Source organism: Leptonychotes weddellii, chromosome 3, assembly GCF_054177405.1.
Source record: "Leptonychotes weddellii isolate Sample4059 chromosome 3, ASM5417740v2, whole genome shotgun sequence".
Lineage (NCBI taxonomy): Eukaryota > Metazoa > Chordata > Mammalia > Carnivora > Phocidae > Leptonychotes > Leptonychotes weddellii.
Window position 1 is genome coordinate 12,166,080 of NC_138371.1, and position 12,409 is coordinate 12,178,488.

Here is a 12,409-nt window from a genome sequence, read left to right on the forward strand (position 1 = left end):
TCCTCCCTCTGGGGACATTGTCCATGATCAACTGTCTTTATATATTATCTGTAGAGCCAGATCTTTTTATTTTTATCTTGGTAGCCACAGTGCTAGGAAAATTTAGATAATGCAAAAGAGTGAAAATTGGCAAGGAATGAACATTGTTTCCATAATGCACTGACCATACCAGGTGTTTTCTCAAATATTAATGTATTGAATTCTTTCAACTATCCTTTGAAATAGATATTAACATCTTCAGTTTAACAAATGGGAAGAAACAGGCTCAAAGAGTCTGGCCAAATTAAAACACTGGAACCATGTCTACCTACAAATTCTGTATTCTGTCCATAATTCTGTGCCACATTCTAAAAGAAAATGTGTCACTTGAAAAATGATACAAAATTAGAGAACAGGATCATTGGTTGCCCTGGGAGAGAATATTTATCAACAGTCATTATATACCCATCTCGTTGACTATGTGAGTTTTATTGTATTACCACTTGTAACATCATAAAGAAAGGCATTATCTGTTCCAAACAGGATTTGGCTCAAATAATAATGTCTCATTTTGTTTGGTCCTCTCAAGGCATGTTCTCTATGGGCTGGCCAGCTTTTCTGAGCATTACACCAAATATTAAAGAAGAAGGAGCAATGAAAGAAGATTCAGGAATGCAAGACACACCATACAATGAGGTTAGATCCATATAATCTAGTGTACAGTAACTGAGTAAAAAGATGCATTGAACTGTTAACATTAAGCTAAAGATGGAGGAGAAGATCTTATTCATAAATCAAATAAAATTACTGTAGAATAGGACTTAGGGTAAATGAAAGACAGGCTAAAAAGCTGAGATTAATAGATCTCAAATTCCATTGATAAAGCATAATTTTCAATGAATATTTAAACTAAACTTTACTTCTCTATTTATATAATGTCTATATATATATAATACTTCCCAAATATATAATGTCAGCTCTTCTATAAGATATGAAATCATTAGTCCTTTGGTAAACATCATAAGGGATGCTGAAAATTTTGTGAGCTGGTCACAACTTTTTTTAATGCATTAGAAAGTTTGTTTGTAAATGCACTTGAACAGAAAGGCTCACTAATTTCTGCAAAAAATCTTTTGATTTGCAAACCATGGTTATTTTTCATTAATCTAAAGAAGCTTTCTAGTGGCAATTACATAACAATAATTCTGATAAAGAAAACAGCTCCCTCAAGTAAATAAAATATTTCATAAGCTAACTGTTTAAATCTTAATGTTATGTAGATTGAAAAAAAGGGATGCAGAAAGCAAATCTGGGGGCCAATTTTAATTAAATTTTATATATGATTTATATTAATTTAGTATACCTTGCAAATAAACAGTAAATTCAGGTACATATTTATTATGTTAACTATTTCAAATAACATTTAAGAATCTTTTCTTCAAAGACATTGTTGAAAAGATTCCAACAATATTATCCACTTTTTTTAGTGAGTATATAATTTGATTCAGCTGAATATTTATTAAACCACTAATATATGTGAGGCATTGAGTTCAGGATGGAGGACAAAGGTAAATAAGACATAATTCTGACTTTCAAAGAGTTTAGAATCTTGAGAAGGACAAACTTTTTTCAGGGTGGAGAGTAGCCAGTCTAAGACCCAACAAGTATAAATCTAGGCAATTAAAAGGAAACAACTAAATAAGTGACAGTGGTTGGGATGTAGATGGATGGGACATATATGAAAGCTCTCCAGGCTTTTGCACTGGATCTTGCCATTGATGAGACTTGAAGGTTCTTATAGGTGTAGCCACATACAGGTAAATGTGTGGAGGTATAAAAGTATTCTGAGAGTGGAGTGGTACAGGATGGGGTACCCAAAGTGCAAAGTCAGTGACAAGGGGTGGGGGCACTGAAAGGGAGGTTGGTGCCTAATCATGGAGCTCCTTCAATGTCGTGCTAGAGAGTTTGGATGGCCGTTCAGAGACACTGGAGTTCCTACAAAGGTTTAGGGCAGTGGAGAGCTCATGACCAGATTTACATTTTAGAAAGAAGGATTCCTGGAGAACAGCACATAAGATGGACCAGAAGGAAAACAGATTACTAGAAGACCACTATGGGGTCTGGAGGTGAAGGAACAGGGGTTTGATCTAAGGCAGTGACCATAAAAATGGAAAGGACTAGACAGAGCTGAAGGCATTTCATAGATTCAAATTAGCAAGTCTGAAGGACTAATTTGGTGATGGAAAGAGAAGAATCCAAGAAGACCCCACCATCGCTTCCAGAATGAGTGTAAATGCCAAGAACAAAGACAGGGAACACAGAAACCCCACTATAAAGAAAACTGACAGTGTAACAGTTTTGAAAACAAGTTTTAGGGATGAACCACAATGAGTACACCATATTTACACAGTCATGTAAAATCTCATTTGATTTGGGGGATTGCAGAATATCCTGGTGGAGCAGCTCTACATGTGTGTGGAGTTTCTTTGGAAGTCTGAGCGATACGAACTCATCGCTGATGTCAACAAACCCATCATTGCTGTCTTCGAGAAGCAGAGAGACTTCAAAGTACGTTTCCTGAGCCCTGAGCTTGGTCAAAACATCCTGCTTTAAATTGGTGAATTACTTATAATTTTCAAAAGGGAAAACTCCCTGTTTTCTGTGTCAGCATCACCTTCATGAAACCCTTTGATTTATGGTTTCAGAAATTATCAGATCTCTACTATGACATTCATCGATCATATCTAAAAGTTGCAGAGGTGGTCAACTCAGAGAAGCGGCTGTTTGGTCGCTACTATCGTGTAGCATTTTATGGGCAGGTAAGTTCACCAGAAGCTATGTGGCCTCTACATTCTGTTAAACAATGAAACTGTCTTTCGTTCTCTATGAGACATCAAACTCCACATGGCAAGGGATTAAGAGGATGTGGGTGTGTCTGGGTATATTTGAGGGTTTTTCTGGATGTGAGAGTCGTATGTTTGTCCATGGGAATGTAGTGAACTGGGGAACAAAGGGGCAGAGAAATCTAGGGGTCTTAATACAAATTGAGGTAAACCAGTGATTTCTAACTTCTTGGAGAAAGAGAGCGTTTCTTTTTCAGCATCCTCTTCTTCCCAGTTAACCCCAAATATCTAATTATAGTTTAAGGTCATATGTTAAGGTGAAATTAAATTGAACATGTTTTAAGAAATGAAATTCACAGCATTCTGGGAAATAAAGACTTCCTAGGGCCTCCACCATGTCAAAGCCCTTTGACTTTACAATCACGCATTTTCTTTCCCCCTCCTAAACTACCACTGATTCTAGGCACAATGCCGTATGTTATATTTTCCCCCTGTGTTGTGATTCAGTATAACTGTCTGTTATCTTTCCCAGCTTCCCACCTTAGCAGTGAACCAGAATAATAATATGAGCAAGCCATAGCATTAGCTGGAAAATTAAGTGAACATATTCTATATTAATTATGAATGTCTCTGAGCAGCGCTTTAGGTGGAGCAAACCCAGGCATTATTTCAGCAGCATACCTCGGACTCTGACTTGTGTGCATGAACATTTCATCCTTTTATTTTCATAGTTGGAACCCCTCTCGTTTTCTCTCATTTCCCTTCCTTGCCCTCACTCACATAAAGCAGTATTGCCAATAGCTTCTTTTTCTCCTCGGAATGTTTGAAGGCGGCAGCTGAAGAAGTCAAATCCAGCATGGTCATTCTAGATTATTTCCCATTAAAGTCTTCTGAAAAATACCTATTTTCCCCTAATAGCCAAAGGCAGCTTAAAAACTAACTTCCGAATTAATAAAGATTAGCTGCTCTCTACCTGGAAAGAAAAGTGTCACCCATTAGCCACTTACCATAAACAAATTAATCCAACTGAGATTTTCCTATGTGCACTGCTGCACCAGGATTGCAGAGATAGCCAAAGCGGGTAGAGACGGTCCACAGATAGAGACTAAATGTAGACATGTGTGGGGTCCCAGGAAAAGAATCGGAACTATTTGAAGTGGTAGTGTACATTTTGGGGAGAAAATGAGGGAATATTCAGGGGAGGAGGAGGAAGATAGGGAATGGTATCTTGAACATCATGAAGAAAAGAAGCAATATTTGCCCTTGATAAAACATTAGCAGGAAAAACGGCAGAACACCCCATTGGGAAGGGAATGTGGGCATTGAGGGATGGCAGGGGAAAAGACAGGGTTTTGGGGAAATGGCCGCAGGCTAACTGAGACCCAGAGAAGAGACACACAAGATGGTTACTCAGCCAACCAAGATTCAAATCTACAATCCTTCAGGCTATCCTCCCAATGAAAAAAGTAATAAGCTGCCATGAATAGCCCGGTCTTGAAAGTGAGATTGCCCACCTGATGGTTTCTCCAGCCGGTCTCTAATATAGGGATACTAAACAGGTAGAAACAAACCCTACTGCTTTCCTACCAGATTTTAATGTGGTTGTTTACTCTTTTCTTCTTTTGGTCTTGATGGTTCCAGGCTGTGGTAAGTTTTCTCTCCCTCTCTGTTTGCATGCTCTAATAATCCTCACACTTCCCTCCGTATGGTGTACTGAACCTTAACTTTTTGTGTACAAATCAACATTTGGTACAAAGGTGAGATTATCCTGCTTACCTTCATTTGGGCGTCATCCTGCATTTCTTGAACTAAATTGTATTTATTCCAGTTATCTGAATTACAAAAATGTATCATTTACTTTTCACGTATATTATCATTCTACACAAAGGTAAATGTGGTTTGAAAACCTACATAAACACACTTACCCTTGTGCACACAGTCAGATAAATATGAGCACCACATATTTGCAGTACGTGAAGAGTAGGCTTAGTATTAGAGATTGTCTGCTCATTTCAGACCACTGGGAATTGCAGCTGATTAAGAAGGGCACGGTGGTCAGATTTTTAGAAGTTGGAGTAGTGGCCATCGATGGACACCTTCCCAGGCTCCTGAAAGGACCTTGCTCCTTTCCACATATGTATTGTGGAGAAACAGGGCTCTCTCTGGTGGCAAGCTCTGAGCTTTCTCAGTGGTGATGGTCTTAATGCTCAACGCAAAAGATGACCAGTGGACTAAAGCATGACTCCGTAGGGCAGATTAAGTCTCCTAAAGATGCAGAAAGAACTGATATAAGAAATGTTGGAAAACCAGCAAAGGCAGAAATAACGTCCCGGTGCCTAGAGCTCTGTGACACAGAAGAATTTTCTTCCTTTTGTGAACCATGTGAAAGTGCCTATATTCAGTCATTTTTTATCTACAAAAATGATTCACCAATAAGTCAACATAATTATTGCTGATTAAGCTGGAAAGACAAATTCCTTCATTATCCACACATTATTTGTCCATTCGGTTCTGCTCATCTGACCACTACATACTTTTTTGTAATTCTTTAATCCCTCTCCATGTCCACACCAGGATTTTCTACCTTCATTTACAAAATGCGAGTCATGGGTCCCTAACTCACCTACTAAAAGAATACTTGAAAACCCTCGTACTAAATAGACTGAGTGGGGGGCGAGGGGGAAGAACTGGGAAGAGCTACTTTCAAATGACCTAACTTTGGTTTTTTTGCAGATTTCTCAATAACGTGTGCTGATTGTGCACTTGGCTTTTTTTTTTTTTTAACATGCCGCCAGTATTCTCGATTGTCATTTATTAAAAATTCCAACCTAAGCTTAAAAGTGTTTTGTTAAATCTGCAGACCTGAGTACAAGCCTAGGCATGGTACTTTATAAGCTCAAACCCCAGCCTCCTTTGAACAAAAACTAACGGGGGTCAACTAACCTACACAGCCATTTAGAGCCTCAGTCATCAAATTAAATTCAAATACCTGTCCCAGAACACCAAATGGAAAGTGTGAACTACAGTATGCAACAGGAGCAGATGGTGCACATCACTTTACACTTGATGATAAAGAAATACCAACTAGATTTGAACATTTCCCTGAATGTGTGCAGAATGAAGGTTCCAAAGATCTAAGATAAAGTCTTAATTACTTGATTAGCATAATCCCCATAGTCAGAAATAATTTCTTTTTCATGATGTTATGCCTCTGTGAAATTCATCCTTTAATATCCAAGTTGGCATGTCTCGCAATCATGTTGCAAAGATCATGGGAATATAATATGCAGTAGGCTCTTTGCCTCCACAAGGCCTTGGGTAAATATTTTAGTGTCCCGTGTGCATAGTGCTTTCATTACATAGTATTGGCAGGAGTAGTTAATATTATGTCTGAATGAGCCAGACAACAGAAAACAGGCTGGAAACTGTTCTTTCATGGCAGGAGCTTTAAAAATGCAAGTCTTGCATAGTGTGAATTTTCTAATGCGATACCTGGCATCATTGATTATAGAAAGAATTTTACACAGAGCAGCCTATATATAGCACCCTCCAAAGTGTCCCTCAAGTATTCATTTCCACAGTGATGAAACAACAGTAGTGATCAAACATCAGCTGTAATCAATGAAATACTTAGGCTCTGATATTTAGCATGTAAGGAAGCAAGTGAATGCCAATTGCATAACTTAAAACATCAGATGCTCTTGGAATGAATAAATGAAAGGCTGGAGGAAATTTTCTTCTGTTGACCAAAGGATATCGAGTCCATGATTCTCAGTCATGCCTACATGGGTGTAGATATATCTCAGAATCTTGATAGAAAAGAGATTAAGAGGAGGAGGGAAGGTGTATGTGTAGTTTAAAAAAACCCCTTCTCCATTCTGGGTTGTGATACATCCTTCTGGCTCCCCACCTATATGAAAATCATTGATATAAAATATATATATTTCAATACATATAATGAGTATACAAATTATGTATAGAAAGAAAGGTTTATATTTATATGAAAATATAAATCATATAACGTTTCTCTGCATTCTTGTAGCTTCTCTTCTCTTCTCTTCTCTTAGTATTTAGCCCATTATTAACACTTTCTGACCCACATTTATACACAAGGTTCCTCCTTGGATGCATTCCTTTGTTTGTGAATTTCGAATTACTTAAGTATAGTGGCAGGGGCCCCTGTATTTGACATCCCAATAATGATTCAGGGGCATTGCAAAAACCTGCAAAAATATCTAAGAAGGAGTCAATGATTTTAGTTGTCAGTTTACTGAAGTGCATTTTTATCATAATCTATTGCCTTCCAGTTCCATAATCTGTGCATGTTAACTCTACTGATTCAAAGTCCTTGTTTAACTAGAATATGTGCTAATTCCAAACGATGACTGATCAAAACATTTATCACATTGTACAGTGACATTTAGAAAACCAAACTAGCAAGGGAAATGCACATCTCCCATTGCTTTGAAATGCAGTCTACTCATAACCTTGGGGCTAAAATAAAACAGAAACTGCCCCTGGATTTTCATCACCTGGGTCCCTAGTTATAAATCATTTATTTCATAGACAGAGCTGAAATTGAAAACTTAAGACAATGTCCTGTGGCTCAGTGGGCTATGCTTTGATAGTTTCCCTGGGTAAAAGGTAGGCGCATATTCCAAATATTTTCAGAGCTGCCATTGATCTGGCTCCCAAAGCTCTTACACGATCCCTGGAAGACAGCCGAGTAAATTTTTAATTCTGCTACTCCAGCTCCTTCCTCCTTATTTTAGAAAATAGTCCCAACAGGTTGATATTTCCAGGCTACCTAGATAAATAATCACAATTTCTTTCTGACCAATCACTTGCCAAAATACTGAAATCAACATCAGTAGACCTTTTATAATAAGGAAAATTGTAGTGTCTGTGGGAGAGGAACTGAAGGTATGTAATCTTCAGCACTCAGTTAAGCTGTTTCCCTGCACGTTAGTCAGAGCTCAGATCGTTCTAGTGACACAGAATGTTCTTTATTGCTCTCCTCCTCGTCACAGCTAACACGCACCAAGGGCCCACTGTGTGCCAGGCACTGTTCTTGGGGTCTCCCACTAGATTTCTGAGTCTCTACTATTTCCCATCCTCCAGATCAAGGAGCAGGGATGAAAGAAGGTCATGGCTCATGACCAAGGCCACGCCGTCATAATAATGACAAGAAAATCCTGCTTCCCACCTCTCCTTTTCTGCTAACCCTGGATTCAGAAATTTGTGAGAGGAAAAAATTCGCAGCGAAATGTCTCTTTGTGCTCGTTTTCACAGTGTGGTGAGAAAATCTTTTCCTGGAACTTGGAGACGTTTTTCTTATCGAAAAGGAAGTTGTAAATGTTGCTACGGCTCTTGCCCTGTGGGGGTTCTGGTTGATGCCCTCAGAAGCCGTGTCTCTCTCTCATGTGTCAGTCTGTCAATTTTAGCCACTAACTTCTGACCTTGAATCAGACAAATCTTCACAAAGGCAGCAACGGAAAAATCACGGCAGGCAGGAAGTCCTGTGGGAACGGAGCCAGACCTCATTTAGCCCTACCAAGGCTTGAGGAGTGACAGCAAGCTGCTTTTCATGCTCTCGACACTCCAAGTCACTTCTTCAAGCAGTTTGGGGTCAGGGCACTCGTATATTCAGCTGTGTTTGGTCTTGAACATTCTCAAAGAAATTGTTCAATAAAAAATCTTGATTAAAATCCGTGGAACCTTTTCCAGTTCTACCTGGTGCAAATATACCCTTTTAAGATGTGTGCCCTCTGAGAACTATTCCATTCATCTGTGTATTCATTCGACAAATGTAGAGTGAAGTTCCTAAAGACCAGCACTGTGTTAAACACTGAATATGTGTTGTTGGACAAAGACCCTTCTCCGTCTTTAAAAAGCCCAAAGTCGATTTAGGAAATGCGCGAGGAAACAGGCAACCACCTGCTTGACAAGACCTGTGCTGACGAACGTGCCTTGTTTGTTGTCTTCAGTTGCGCCCACTTATGATAGAAAGTACGCTGCTCGCAGTGGTCACACCTTATACTTTGCAAGTATAAGGCCCCATACAGATGTGCCTTTTGATCATTATTCTTAGATCACCTCACATGAGCCAACAAGATAGGATTAGAGCACTTTATCCATGTTTTTTTTTTACATATAATGAATATTTTTTTTTAGTCACAAGTGATAAAAACAAAAAAAAAAAGTATAGCTAAGATTCTTTCTGACCTCCAGAATCTTCACCTGGCCCTCGAAACTGTTTTCATGAGGCAAATTCTGCAGCCAGGAGAAAACCGTATGTGCTTGGGTTCTTAGCTCCCAACTTCATCTAGTATTCTGAGTTCACAAGTATTCCACAGGAAAGATGCATTTGTGTCTCTTCAAAAAGAAGGAGTTATGAAGACTGCCTCACTGAGTTATCCTCAGATAATAGAATCCTACCTTCCCCTGGTTTCAAATCAGACAACTACAATTAGCAGAGGCTAAAACCTATTTGCTCCTGTGGCGTAAAAATGATGGCATGGTTATTATTTTCAATCCCAATCCTAGCTTTGCAAAAATGTAAAAGATCTATTAGTAAAATCAACTGAGTGATGAAATTGCATATGGTTGCATCGGGCCTCTGAAGACATATTACAGTTATTTTTAAAATAGCAGTATTTGGGAGCATACCATATGTCATTTCCGTGGTGACAACGATCCAAAGTATGGTGCCTTCACATCTAACACGATGCGGGATGCATAGCAATGCATAGCTCTAGATACCTTTACATGACATGCAGACTTTCCTGTGCTAGTTTCAAAGACGTGCAGAAAACCTTATTTAAAAAGGCCAAAAATTACTCCAGACTCTGTGTTCTACCCCAGGCTGCCACATGAGGGCATTCTTCTCCCAAAATATACGCAAGCAGGTCTTACCACTGATTTCTACAAACAGAAAATATGTGTGAGATTATCTCATAAGGGTCTTTGGCCTGGTTGGGAGTGTTCCATTAATGACTGATTCTAACATGAGATTTTGTTTTCTTTACTTGACATTTTCTCTGATTGTGAATTTTATAGGGTGCTAATCAATGGCTTGGATGACGAGAGACTGGATGTATTGTTTAAGTAAAGAGTTTTTGTTTTGTTTGTGATTTGCAATTCGAGTTCCCTGATAAAGTTGGTGGTTCCTTACGTCTCTCCCATAGGGCTTTTTTGAAGAGGAGGAAGGTAAAGAGTATATTTATAAAGAGCCTAAGCTGACAGGCCTCTCTGAGATTTCCCAAAGACTACTCAAGCTCTATGCAGATAAATTCGGAGCAGACAATGTGAAGATAATCCAGGATTCCAACAAGGTAAAGGAAAATCAGTATTTACGCAAATGTGAGGAATTGACTTAATTTTTTTTATTTTTTAACTATATTTGTTAAAGTTTTCATTTTCTGCCTGACTGTGCAAAGTAAAGCACCTCAACTATTTTGGATGTTTTGTTTGTTTGTTTATTGGCTGGTTGATTAGTGATTTCTTTTTCTTTTATCAATGAAGTTATACATGTTTATTCGAGTAACTTTTAGGTAATCTTAGAAACAATTTACTGAATTCTCTACTTCTGCCATAGGTTATTTGCATTTGAATAGCAATGTAAGGGTTAAAGCTACTGGGCCCAATGTTGGAGTTGGAAGAAACAGCAAAACATACTTATTCAGTCACGGAGGCCTTCAGGAGTCATACCAATTTTAAAATTGTCCTCTGTGACAGTGGCAGACTTGTATTAACCTGCGAACATTTATTTTACTTCCTCATGGCTCCATGAAGCAAGGACTTACATCCTCTGGTTAGATTACTGCAAATCTTCTAATATGCTTTCATTCATTTAGCCAACTTTTATCAAGTACCTACTGCATGCCAGGCCCAGAACTAGGAGCTAGAACACATGGAGTCTCTTCCTTTCAGAGCTCATAGTTCACATGGGGTTAAGAAGAGAAGGATACAGGACACCTGGGTGGTTCAGTCGGTTAAGCGTCTGCCTTGGTCTCAGGTCATGATCTCCGCGTGGGCCCCCTGCTTAGCGGGGAGCCTGCTTCTCCCTCTTCCTCTGGCCACCCCCCACTCATGTTCTCTCTTGCTCATTCTGCTCTCTCTCTCAAATAAATAAATAATCTTAAAAAAAAAAAAAAGAAAAAGAAGAGAAGGATACATGCAAACAGTTAATTAAATAGAGTCCAGTGAAGTACCACAGGAGACATGGTCCAAGTCACACGGAGAAAGCTCAGGGCTCCCTGAACAGCTCATTCTTGGCTGGGCAATGCTCCACAGAGAATGTTTGCTCTGGGAATTGCAGAGTGAGAAGGTGTTTGCTGGAAGCAAAGGGCGTTCTGAGAAGCTCAGCACAGGCGATGCCAAGGAGGAATGAAAGGGGGAGGTGTGTTCAGAGCGTGGCAGATCTTAGAAACACAGGTTGGATAGAAGAGGGTGGCAGAGCGAGGGAGCCAGAAAAGCTGATTTGTGACCAAGAGCATAGGCTGCTCCTGGCCACAAAAGAAAAGGTCTTTTTCCCCTGTCCTCTTTTACGTAATTCGTATTTGGAGGGGTCTGGGCCTGAGACTGCTGGGCCTGGGCAGAAGTTGTGACAATGTGCTCATCATTCTCCCCCTTAGCTGGAAAGGTACAATCCCCTTCCCCATGAAGGTGGACAGAACTGGAACCACCCTCACGGTGGCTCTCCTAAATAGGAAGCACAGAGTTCCTAGTGGGATGAGAAAAATGTCGAATTTGGTGTCAGACCACTGGAGTCTTCATTCCACCAGAATACCACCTATCAGCTGGTGATCCCTCTTGGAGAAACTGAGTGGCCACTCTGAATCTCCTTTCTTTTTGTTTTTTTAAATCCGTAAAGTGGTTACAATTATCTTACAATGTATTCATCTACAGTGCCTCTATCTACAATCATCTTACAGTATAATTTTTAGGAGCATTACAAAGAAGTTCTCGAGCTTCCTCAAATCTCTGGAATCAGATAGGCAGTGAGTGGGTAAACAGATGGAGAAAGCTGGAGGAAGTTGGAAAATTCTTCCAGAAATCATTAGAAAAGAGGCTGAGTCTCATCTCTTCCACCCTTGAAAAACAGCAAGAGCCATTCCCTGGGTGTTCTTGGGGACCCCAACCTGCCTTCCTTGCTGTTTGAGAAGCGTCTTCACCAAAGCAGAGTTAGTAAAGAAACTATCTAGGATGATTTATTGCAGATAAAAGAATTAGAGAAACTGAACATAAAGATATTGGCACTCATTAGATAGGCAAATCACTTAATCCCCTAAACAGACAAAGAACCTCCTTCCACATTACAAGCCCAGAGCCCATGGCCCCAGTCTAGATACAAGGCTGAATTGTAGAGGGACCAAGAGATATATCTCTTTTTTTTTTTAATACTTGTTTCAAAATACTTTTTTTTATTAGGTTGTGTTAATCACCATACATTACATCATTAGTTTTTGATGTAGTGTTCCATGATTCATTGTTTGCGTATAACACCCAGTGCTCCATGCAGTACGTGCCCTCCTTAATACCCATCACCAGGCTAACCCACCCCCCAACCCCCTCCCCTCTAGAAC

The 12,409-nt window shown here is 39.5% G+C and overlaps 1 protein-coding gene across 1 annotated transcript in view; it reads left to right on the forward strand.

Moving 5' to 3' along the window:
- DOCK10 (dedicator of cytokinesis 10) overlaps positions 1-12,409 on the forward strand; it is a 246,400-nt gene that overhangs the window by 224,762 nt on the left and 9,229 nt on the right. Inside the window, exons 45-48 of the mRNA XM_081815303.1 lie at positions 466-675; positions 2,425-2,547; positions 2,685-2,798; positions 10,010-10,156. Of these exons, the coding sequence (XP_081671429.1) occupies positions 466-675; positions 2,425-2,547; positions 2,685-2,798; positions 10,010-10,156 (594 nt within the window). The remainder of the gene's footprint in view (positions 1-465; positions 676-2,424; positions 2,548-2,684; positions 2,799-10,009; positions 10,157-12,409) is intronic.